We start from the raw sequence: 11,445 nt of genomic DNA on the forward strand, positions 1-11,445 counted from the left end.
CCAAAGTAAGCTGCTATCCTTGGAAGCAGAACAAATGTTAACAGAAGAGGCAATGCACGGAGAAAGCAAGAAAAAAAACCCGTGCAATTCACAAAAGGAATGGGGTCGCGTTGTGGCAAAAATGAACTGATACATGTTGCAGAAAAACATCGGTCGGACGTTTGCACGCCCCGATACTTTGGGACTGATAGGAAAATCGAAATAAAAAAGTGCACAACGTAGAACTGTTCCGTCACGCCAAGACGGTACAGCGAACTTCTCACGGACGAAGGATGAGAATCAACACACCACAACTCTTTATAAAATGAAGATCTGTGGAGCTAACGGTCTCTGGAGTATGCGTCCGTTCGCTCAGGGAACACATGAGTGCCGAGTAGGGATACGCAACGCAACCACCTGCGCCGCGGATGCATCCATTGGCAAAATGCCAGCGCTGGCCCAAAATAACACGCAACACGAATGACGCCAAAGGTGTATTGGCTCGGCGCCAAAGTGTACGCACCGGCCCCCGATGGAGCTCGCTTTCGGTTTGGAGCATGTTATGTGGCGGAGGCAAGGCTTGTTGTTGGTGCCATTTTGAGGCGATGAAGTGCTCCAGATTTTTGGTTTGGTTCGTTTGAGTACCGGTGGAAGGGTTTTGGAGTGGAAGGAGGCCGATAGTTGATCTCCAGGGTTTTGTCTTGTGGTTTCCTTCGGATATGATGTGGTCCTGATCCGTCGACCTTCTCCTAACGTTGTCACTGTCGGTTTTTTCTTGGGTTCATGTCCCTTCGAAGTTTCCATCATCGCTTCTCTTGATGAATATCTCTCTTTGGCCAAACTAGTGTACTGTGGTGCAGAATTCGCGATAAGGAAGTGCGTTTTTTTTAGAATAGTTTCTTATTTCGTTCTACCATTGATTTCGGAAACGGTATCGTAACGGGAACGAATTCCGTTTATTCTGTGAATGCATACACAAAATTGGCTACTGATTGCGATGTCGTGACCGTGTGCGTACTTTCACACCCCAAATAAGGTGCTAGAATAAAGTATGATATTCGTTCTCGCTACGATGCTGTTATCTGGGTTGGAAATTACTTTTATTGCAAATATCTCTGGAAAAATGGTTTAGTAAATATCATCTCAAATTCAGAGCCTTAGAGACATGAAACACATGTACATACGAATATCAAGAAATTCCTTCTGAACTATCAGAATACGTGAAGCCCTCTAGAACTTCGTATAGATTGAGTTGTTTCAAAGGTACAAGGTTTCGAGTACAAAGGTTTGAGAAAAATAAAAACTTTCTCCACTCATCCCTCAATGGATTTTTCCAAATAAACTCACAGTACAACTTCAGGGCTTCGGATTCGACGAAGATTTAGTCCTCGATTTCTCGTTCGTTAAAAAGTAGAATATTCTCGGGAATATTGGATTTTAGATCTGCACTTAGGCGTTTCCATAGTAAAACTTCTCAACTCGACATTATTCATCCAATTATTATAAAACTTCTACTTAGTGATGGGCGGAGAATGGAAACATTCTCACATTCTGTTTTTTGATGTTGAGTGGGCTTTACATTCCCTCCATTATTGCAATAATACGCTAGTGACATTTTAATCCCATTATATCATTCCACAATTTGATGCAATTGAAATGTCACCCGTGTCCATGTTCATAATGGGACTCGAATGTTATACAAACGATTACGTTTTATAGTGTACAGATGCAAGTCGCATCCATCAACGATGTGAAGATATACAACTTAAGCGCTGGAAAGAGTATTCCAGAAGTATGTGCTATTTTCATAATACTTATCCATCTAATCTTCCGCTTGAATGTGTTTTTGTTCTTCAGTGGATGAGCTCCGAGGCGAGAAGGAAAGCAGAGCGAAAAAGCATCGGTGGGTATTTCACAGATAATCTTACTTTGAACTAAGTTGTAGTTTATGAAAAATACTGGAAATAGTTGCAGATGTACGTAGGCGGGTTCAATTAATTCAAGATTTTGAAATGCCTGATGTCAGCCATACCGTCAATGTTTCTCGTGATGGCAGATATGTTTTTGCTACAGGTTGGTTCAAAGCCTTTTATAATAATAGCTAAGGAAAGCTTGGGTGTTCAGATTCCCCTTTAAGAACTCAAATATTTTCTTTTCTGGATCCGTTCCTGAAATGTAAAGAGCATTGAAGTGTAAATCGAGGTCACATGAGTTCAAATTTATGGGTTTGTGTTCAGACGAAGAATGACTCTTAAAGAGATAGTTACTTTCGTAATCAGCTTAATAAACTCACTTAGTGAGGCTTCACTGAGCCCAGGAAGAAAGCGCAGAGTTCAGTAGATCCATGAAGTCAACGTTCTCTTCCAAAAAGATAATTTGTTTTGTGATCATTGTACCCTGCGCTTAGTTCGCATGTAGTTGATCAGTCCCACAAAGTGATAAGTTCCATGTGCTTTATTTTTTTGATCCTGAGTTTTGTGTGTAATAATCTCTTAATGCTAGTGATGTGAGACCACTCAGTTATCATAATGATTTGCTTTTTTGGCCTACAGATCCATTATTTAATTAAAAAGAAGTAATATAATGGAACTGATTTCTTTGATTCTCCGGCTGACCATAGCATACCAATTATTTTTCGTTGAACATGAAACTACCACAATCTACATAAAAGTACAGAAATTTCCGGGTTTTGCTATTTTTGCCTAGGGGCTGGTGTAGCGCAGTCGGTAAGAGGTTTTGTTCTGACTGTACGATCGATACTTTGTTCAAAACCGACCTTTATTCCTCCAGGGTCGATGAATCCGTGTCAGACTTATCTAAGAGGATATAAACGCTGGGTGACTCATAGGCTTGCAAGTACTCGGATTCCACAAATTTACCTTTTTACCTCCTTTACCTCTATTTTCACAACTATGTGGCTATTTTTCTGCAAAAAGAAACAGAATATGAACCTGTATTGTCTGTTTCAGTCATACATGTCGAAAAAATTTCCATCTATTCCTAAATCACACCTTTCACGCTAACGAGCCTCGGTTGATGTCAGTGATCTGTTTCGCCTATTTCTTAATAGCCTAGAGGCGGAACAGCAAACAAAAAATCCGTTTTCCATTTTCTTTACCCATTCCTGTATTATAGTACTGGGCACATGCTTCAAGCTACTTTTTTTTTGTTTTGCGGGGCAGCACAATGTGACTTTCGAGTGTGAGTGAGTTTCTGCTTGCGCGATCGATCGGAGGTTCGAATCCCGCCCCAGTGCTCACCAAACCTTTCATCCCTCCGGGGTCGATAAATTGGTACCAAACTTGTTTGGAAGGATAAAAACACTGACTTGACACATCGGCTAGCCCCCGCAAGTCACTGTATCAGCCAGTTACGCGCATAGGTGCAAAAGGCAGAAGCCGGACCTTCCTCAGATGATGGGGGTTTAGCTCATGGGGTGCAGCTCAAGTGAAGGGGGTCCTTTCGCCAACCGTCCAAAATGAAGAGGGTAATTTCGCCAACCGTTTAAAGGTGAAGGAGGTCCCTGCCCCAACCGTTCAAAAATGAAGGGGTCAGAGCACCGGCTCCGACTATCGCATCTATGGTTACGCGTTCGTAAGCTATAAAGGATTCTAAATTGAAGTGAACGTGGTGGCGCATTCCAACCGCATTGATTAACGCCAGACACTTTATACTTATAAGAGTCTACCTGTCCCTGCTAGTATTTCTTTAGTTCCAAAGGGAATGAAATTGCGAACGCCTCAGTTAAGAAGGTTTTTTGTTTCCTGCCAACCGGAGTAGACATGTTCAATTTTTTTTCTGAGCCAGATTTAACCGTTGATCACATTTACTGCTTTGTTTTACATGTGCTTTTTTTTGTCTGTGCATATCCTATCAGAGACGTGTTTAGGTTGTTACAAGTCATGGTTAAAGTGCTATGATTTGGAAAATCTTTCTCAAAAGTTCCAACGAGGTCTCGACGCTGCTGTCGTTAAATTAATACCATTAAGCGATGATTACTCTAAGGTCTGTTGTTTGACTTGTTGCTGTTGCTGTAGCTGCTACTTTGCTACATCTTTAAGATCGTCCTCCTGGAAGAAGATCGTTTTCTGGAAATGCATGCTGCGTTTGGGAGGTATTTTCGGATGCGTATGCCTCGCTGCGGACGCGATATGGCTTTCTCTATGGAGAGCAGTGACCTTTACCTCGTTGGTGCTAGGTAATTCAGTTTACGTGTTTATATTCTATTTTTTTCATGTGATAACTTTTTCTTCAAGTACTGAGGTGTACCGCTTGAATTTGGAGTTAGGTGAGTGGCTCTCTCCCCTTCAGACCAATGGCTCTGCACTGAATTGTTGCCAGTTCGCCGACTCTCACCAACTTTTCGTATGCGGTAATCCCAAATCTTATTCTGTTCAATACTTCATTTTGATTTGTCTGTATCAGCAAAGTTGAAGGAACAACGGAAGGTCAAGTGGAAGCATGGGATCATCGAGACAAATCAAGAGTTGGAGTCCTGGATTGCTTGCCACACTTGACTGAAATAAAGTAAGAGTTTTCGTTGATTTCGAAGATTTAAATACTCTTTCTTCGCTTGGCTATACTCTATTTATTGTAAACCTACATTTCTAGTATTTTGGTGGTATTCCTAGTACAAGAGAGTTAGTAAGTTCATTATCTCTCGGTAGATGTGGGTGTGACTGCATGTTCGATTATTCGAGACCGCTCTGGCGCCAACCAAGCTTTTCTTCGCTGGTCTGTAAATTGCAAAAACCAGACTCGTATAGAAGGATAAAAGTCCCTACTTGATCCACCAGCTAGCTCCTCAAGTCGTTGCGTGAGCTACATGCGTGCTCATAAACCTCGAACGATCCCCAATTAAAGTCGGGCGCGCAGGCGCATCTCCATTGATACATGCTGTGTACTTCATTCTTTATCCACTATTAAAACATTCAGGTCCACTGTGGAAATAACATCCGTGAGTTTCCGGGATGCTTTGCGGCTCGGTGTTGGAACAAGTAATGGTCAGGTCAGGTGTCGTCCTTATTTCTATATTGCATTTACTTTTGAGGCTGAAAAAATGACGTTGGCTATACTATTGTGTTCAAAGTTGAATCAATAAGCCATCAGCTTTGAATCATCTCATCACGAATTTATCAAATATTCTCTATTTTTACCAATATTTGGTAAAAGTTTGTGATAGAATAATTTAAAATGTTGTGAACGGATACTCTTTACCGTGTGTAGTTGAAAATTTGCAGGTCCTCATGTACGATATTCGTTCTTGTAAACCTTTAATTGTCAAGGATCATATAAATGGATTGCCAATCAAGAAGATCGATTTTGTTTTGAGGTTATTTTAGCGTCAGCTCATTGTTGTCGAACATGTAATGTACAGTATTTCGAAAGAATCTGCATCCTTTTTCACCTTTATAATTCCTTTAGAGAGAATGAAAATCTCGTGCTGAGTATGGATGGCCGCGTTCTAAAGATCTGGAATGAGAACGATGGAAAACCATTTGCTGCTGTTGAAACGGAGAATGGCTTGAACGATTTCTGTCGTTATCCCAATTCTGGTAAGTGTAGTACTTGCTTATTGCAAGCAATCGTTTAGTTATTGTCATAGACATCAAATTTCTTCAACATTTTTATTTTCTGCTCTTTTTCAAAGTGCCCATGTGAGAGAAGACGTTAATAAAAATGATTTTATTGCAATTCTATATGTGAACAGTATGACTAGTCGTTTTATTTATCAATGAATGAAGAATAGCTTGAAAGATTTCTGTCGTTATCCCAATTCTGCCCTAGTTTCTTTTTTTCAGGCTTAATGTTTTTCGCGAACGAAGCACCTCGTATGCTGCAGTTTTTCATCCCTGCTCTTGGTCCAGCGCCAAAGTGGTGTTCATATCTCGAAACTATAACCGAAGAATTGGAGGAAAGCCAATCAGCCTCCCGTAAGAATATGAAAATAAATTGCTCACATTGCTTCTCTGCTTCGAACGTTCGTCATTTTTTTCAGTGTACGACGACTACAAATTCGTCACGAAGGATGAACTGGAACAGCTTAGCCTTTCGCATCTTATTGGAAGTTCCGTGCTAAGGGCCTACATGCACGGCTATTTCTTGGACAGGAGACTCTATGACAAAGCTCAGCTCATCACGCAACCATTTGCTTATGAGAAATATAGGGATCGGAAGGTAATTTTATGTTTCAACAAAGTTTTACTACCAGGATTCTGCAAGAAAAATGTTTCTTTTCCAGGTACAAGATCTCATGCTTCAAGAACGTGAGAACAGGGTCATCAAAGATAAGCAACAATCAGTTTTACCAAAGGTATATCCTTTTCTAGCTTCTTTTTTCTCCTGTATGGAACTCATAAACATAAGTATACCGGACAAAAGATAGTTGTGAACCTTTTGGGAGCAGAAATCGACGGGAAAACTTCCTTGATTGATGCGTACGAATGGGTCGCAATAATTCTTTCGCAGTTAGTCAATTCTTTAATCTTGAGGTTAAGACAGCGCTGACTGGTCTATGATGTGTGCTTGTTTGATTTCAACTTGTTTGATTAATATTGAATTTTCTATAGTTTTTCGTGTTTGATTTCAAACACATTTGCTATTTTCCGCTTTACAACTTTAAGTACCACATAGATAACCATTTTCAGGTGAATAAGGAGTTGGCAGCTCGACTTCAAGCTGAAGCAGCAACTGAGATTAATGCAAGTAGCTCGGCCAAGAAAAAGAAAAATGATAAAAAGAAGGTAGTGTAAGCTGAAAATAAGATTCTAGGCCGTTGCTAAAAGTCCTTCACTTTTTTCAGGCAATTAATGCTTCTTCTATTCTTGAAGATGATCGTTTCACAAAGTTGTTCAGTGATCTGGACTTCGAGGTAACTTTTGTTGTATGTGTGTTATTGCGATTTAAAATGATACGTATAGTGGCGTTTATGTTACGACACGTATTTATTGTTTATAGCTGTCTATCAGAAATTACTACGGCATTCCCTTCTATTTTAAGGTAGACGAAAACACTGACCAGTTCAAACGTAGTTTGTCTGTACAACAGAAAGAAAAAGCTAAGATGGTAAACTCTATGCAGGACGAGGATCAGGATGAAGAGGTGAACTCACCTGATCTTTTATCTTTTAAAGATTATTATGACTCTAACTTAAATTAATTCCCTAACTTAACTTAGGAAGAAGAAGTACTTCTGCCTGAGCTACCTAGTGTGGAGGAAACAGATCGTGCTTTCCATCGAAGTGCAGAAGGTAGCAGTAGTAGCAATAGCGACAATGAAACTGATGAGGAAACTCTTTCGGACAAGAAGAAGTTAGAAAGAGAAAAGGCAAAACGAAAGCAAGAGCAGCGAGAACGTCACCATCAACAGTACGAGGAAAAGATGCTGCAGAGAGAAGCAGAACGGTAAGCGTCGACGAGAAGGAGTTCTCGTGCATGTTTGAAGTTGCACTCAAAAGTTTCAGAGCTGCTCGTCTTGTATACAAACCAAAGAAGTTTGTTTTCCATGAACTGGACTCTTCAGAGAGCACCCGGAAATTCCTTGACGAACACGTCGAGGACGAAGGTCCTTCAGATGTCAGTTCTTCCTTTCTCCTTTCTTTGTGGTATTTTGAAAGTCTCTTCAATTCAGAAGTCGATCTCCTTAGCAGCAAGGAAGTCGCTCATGAAGGAGCAAGGAGAATTAGAGAAGCATGAGGATGTGTTCGGAGGTCGTTCCATGACATTTACTCTGGCCAAAAAAGGAGCCTCGGGGAGAGAAGCTAGGGCAGTGGAGGAAAAGGTGATTTTTGGATGATTTCTACATCTTTACTTAGCTTTATTGCTTTCTATTTCAGAAGAAACACATGAAGGAACGGAAGGCAACGATACGGAAGCCGACGACTAACATAAAAAGATCATTAAAGAAACTTCCTGGGAATCTTTCGAAGCCATGAATGGACTTGTTTCAACTGGCTGTTGTTGTTACGTTGGAGGACATGCCTATCTAAGCAAGACATTTGTTTGCCTCAGAGGTGAGGGGCGAGATTATCCGCGAAATTGCTGCGGACTTCTCAATCCCTACCTATCGGCAGCTATGTCCTAAATCAACACGTAAATATGTTATAATACATAGTGAAGACATCGTAGATACCAAAACTAACTTGAGGCACACAATTCGATACGTAGAAATCATGTCAGTAGTCTATAGTTCCTTGGAGCAACATATCTCACGCCTAATGTTCGCGGGTTAATGTGTCCGTCTTCGGAGCGTTTGCATTCTATGACGTCTGTACTCTCACAACTCAATACATATAGTTGGGTCAAAACGACATGAAACACGGACCGTTGCGCAAGCGGCCGCGCTCGGAAGCGGTGCGGTGGAGACAGCGGTTGGAATCGAGGTGGGACCACGGTGAACAGCAGAGGTGTGTGGCGGTAGCGTGGATCCTTACACGATCCCAACCGCTACGCTCCACCGCTCCGCTTTTGCGCAAATGTCCGTGTTTCATGTCGTTTTGACCCGACTATACGTTTCATGTTACTAATTTCGAAAATTTCAATGAAAGGTTTCTTGAAACAGCTTTTGTACCGGCACCAACACAGCCTGAAATATTACTGTTTTTTTCTTGCACATCGTTTTTCCGTTTGTCTAACATTCACATGTGCAAGAAGGCTGAAACGTTCGCTGATGTTTGAGCTACCCTTACTCTACTGATATTGTCAATCTTTGAGGACAGTTTGATTTTCTTCATGTGATCATATATTATAGTACAAATTATGTTTCTTTGATTCCAAAAGATTGTATTGATTGATTGATCCTATGCATTAAATTGTGCAGAATTACGGAAAAGTGGAATATAGGCTGGTTTCTAGTACTGGATCCAAAGTGGGAAACACGGCAAGCATTTCACAGTTGTTGTTTCAGTGCAGTCACCGGTTGTTTATGTGAAAAACTCCACTTTTATGTAAATGTATGAGATTTCCATCTAGAGTTGTTTAATGTTGTTACTATTGTTTGTTTACTGTTGTTGTTACACGAATAGCCCAGATTTTATACGTGCGATGAATGTTTCGAATTGTGCTCTCTTAATTATTGTGTCTTCCTGTCTACACCTTTGCTATCAAGTTAAGGGGTAGACCTCCCGAAAATATGGGACCTTTTTTCGTGTGTTGTTCTGCTGCAAGAAAAAAAATTGCGTGATTAGGTAATTGCAATCAGTGCCTTCTGCGACGGCCTCATGCAAATATAATAAAAACATATGTTGTGTCATCCCATCGATAATGTGGCATTCTATACTTCGTTTATTTTTTAGAATTAAGATAAAAAAGAACTTTTCCTGCATAAGTTGCACTGTCCTTACTTTCTACAGTTCTCTTCTAACTTTCTGGTAAACTTTTAATGACCACTTTTAGCTCCTTTTAGTCATTAATTTTTACCGGTTTAGTGTCTAGAAGTACTCCGCCGGCTTAGTATATGTTTGATTATTTGTGTTATGACCCAGTACAGTGTGTTAATCGACATAGTTATTCCATGGGTCCCATCTTCGCTTTGTGGTGCAATTGGTCGTTCATTCTCTACTGAAAGAAACGGTGTTGACATGCATTGGATACTGTAAGAGAGAGACAAAAGCTACAATGTCATAAGCACTACAGAACATGTTCAAAGCCAGGGAGTTGAAAATATTAAAACATGGGTGGGCAAGAGTCTAACGATTCCGTGGAGAGAAGAATATCACATACAACACATTGTGTTGGAGTCCCAGGAGGAAATTATATAGAGCGGAACGTTTTATCCCGCCATTACAAACTAATCCATAGGCCACTACGTTATCCTTATCGCTTTCTCCAAAGTCAAGCACCTTGGAAAGCTTCGAGGAAAACCAACCTAACATATTTTATTGGCATGAAGCAACAAATGGTTTGCATTCGACGACAAAGTGATGTGGGGAACATGAACGCGACAAAAAAAAAATGTGTCTCTTCGCACTTTTTGCCGGAGGTGGTTTTATCTACTTGCTGAATCTGTGTTCCCAATTACTTATTCATATGGAGCAGAGCAACAAAACTACGACTGAAGACGTACAGAAGTAGTTTTGAAAAGTGCAATGCATGTATTTGGCCTGCGTGGTTTCATTTGATTACGGCAAATTTAGTGCTGTCGTATCCAATCCTATACACTCAATGTTCTTTGAAATGTTAGATAATTATTGGGTTGGGCAGGAAATGTACAAGAGAGAAAAAGTCTGCAGAAGTTGAACGACTATGTAATTGCAGATGAACTAATGTTTGAGGGAAAAAACGAAGAAATATTGTTTGAGGGGAGAAAACGAACTATTTCTAGAGCTAGAGACGACATTTAGAATCTGGCAAGTGAGAAAAAAAGTGGCTTCACTGACGGAGCACACCGATTCTGATACCAGTGAAACGAAAAATCTATCCATCTCTGCTGGGATGAGGAGTTCGGCGAACTGTTTTGCACTGCCGGCCATTCGCTGACGGAGCAAACGGACGTTGGCCTACCATCATGCCTTCATTAGTGTATAATTTAACTATTTAGGTATCTGGAGCATCTTTTTGTGGACACATGGTCTACACAGAACACTGACTTACACCGCTGAGAATAAAAATCGGTTTTTGAATGATAAGAGACGATGAGAGACGTAAAATTAGTCATGGTTTGCAGTAGAAAACTACTTTTCTCCATCCATTACTATTCAAAAAACTGGTTTTTATTGTCAATAGTGTAAGTCAGAGTCCTATGTAGACCATCTTTGTACAAAAGAAACTTCAAACAGGTAAATAGTTGAGGTACATATACACCAATGAAAGCAGGGTGGCAGACCAGCGTCCGCCAACGAATCCGTGGCCGGCCGACAGTGGAAAACAATTTACCGAACTCCGCATCCTAACATGGATCGATTCTTCGTTTCAGTGGTATCAGAATGCAGATCCGCTATGACTCTTACACGCAGACCACTAGCCAGCGCCCAGTTTCATAGTTCTCCTTGGCAGAGCCAGGCGGTGTGATCTTCGAGCATCCCTGGATCATCCCTTGGCGCAGCAATTAGCGACAATACGTATTCTAAAGAGATTCATCTTTGATGCCGTATAAATAGGTGACTGTGCTTACTTATTGCTAATCATACGCTACATCATCAGCTAGGAGATAATTCACGAGCTAGTAAATTATTTTAGAGAATCAGGGACATCCACTGGAATTTTGTGATGTGAGGTAATCTCAAATTTGTAACTCTGCCAGAAGCAAGAGAAGAAGAATGAAAATTTCCGTAAGAAAGCCTCGCGTGAAACATGGGAGGATGATGTATATAATATCTTCAAATTTCTTAGGAAAATTTCCATTCTTCTTCACATATTTTCTTATAACTGTGTAGTTCTTTGCGTCTCTATGGTCAGAAGAGTATCTAAGACGGTTGTCCGAGCCTCAATAAAAACTGGACTTGTTACTCCGACGAGGTAGGTGCGCGTA

At 40.6% G+C, this 11,445-nt stretch overlaps 1 protein-coding gene across 3 annotated transcripts; it reads left to right on the forward strand.

Moving 5' to 3' along the window:
* Positions 1–459: 459 nt before the first annotated feature.
* On the forward strand, positions 460–7,912 carry RB195_003361 (uncharacterized protein; the record flags this gene model as incomplete). 3 transcript variants are annotated; one of them, XM_064200983.1, is made up of 22 exons in its annotated part: positions 460–568; positions 672–855; positions 1,699–1,771; positions 1,837–1,882; positions 1,954–2,052; positions 3,869–3,984; positions 4,041–4,177; positions 4,236–4,351; positions 4,416–4,506; positions 4,915–4,987; positions 5,220–5,311; positions 5,404–5,534; positions 5,781–5,912; positions 5,978–6,156; positions 6,221–6,292; positions 6,627–6,722; positions 6,782–6,850; positions 6,979–7,080; positions 7,156–7,382; positions 7,442–7,553; positions 7,609–7,758; positions 7,814–7,912. In XM_064200983.1, the coding sequence occupies 22 exons, from the start codon at positions 460–462 to the stop codon at positions 7,910–7,912; spliced, it is 2,505 nt and encodes an 834-aa protein (XP_064056863.1). The 3 variants fall into 3 exon arrangements, with proteins under 3 accessions (XP_064056863.1, XP_064056864.1, XP_064056865.1); XM_064200984.1 differs by lacking the exons at positions 460–568; positions 672–855 and adding an exon at positions 1,031–1,065; XM_064200982.1 differs by lacking the exons at positions 460–568; positions 672–855 and having other exon boundaries at positions 1,706–1,771.
* Positions 7,913–11,445: the final 3,533 nt, after the last annotated feature.

Source organism: Necator americanus, chromosome IV, assembly GCF_031761385.1.
Source record: "Necator americanus strain Aroian chromosome IV, whole genome shotgun sequence".
Classification (NCBI taxonomy): Eukaryota; Metazoa; Nematoda; class Chromadorea; order Rhabditida; family Ancylostomatidae; genus Necator; species Necator americanus.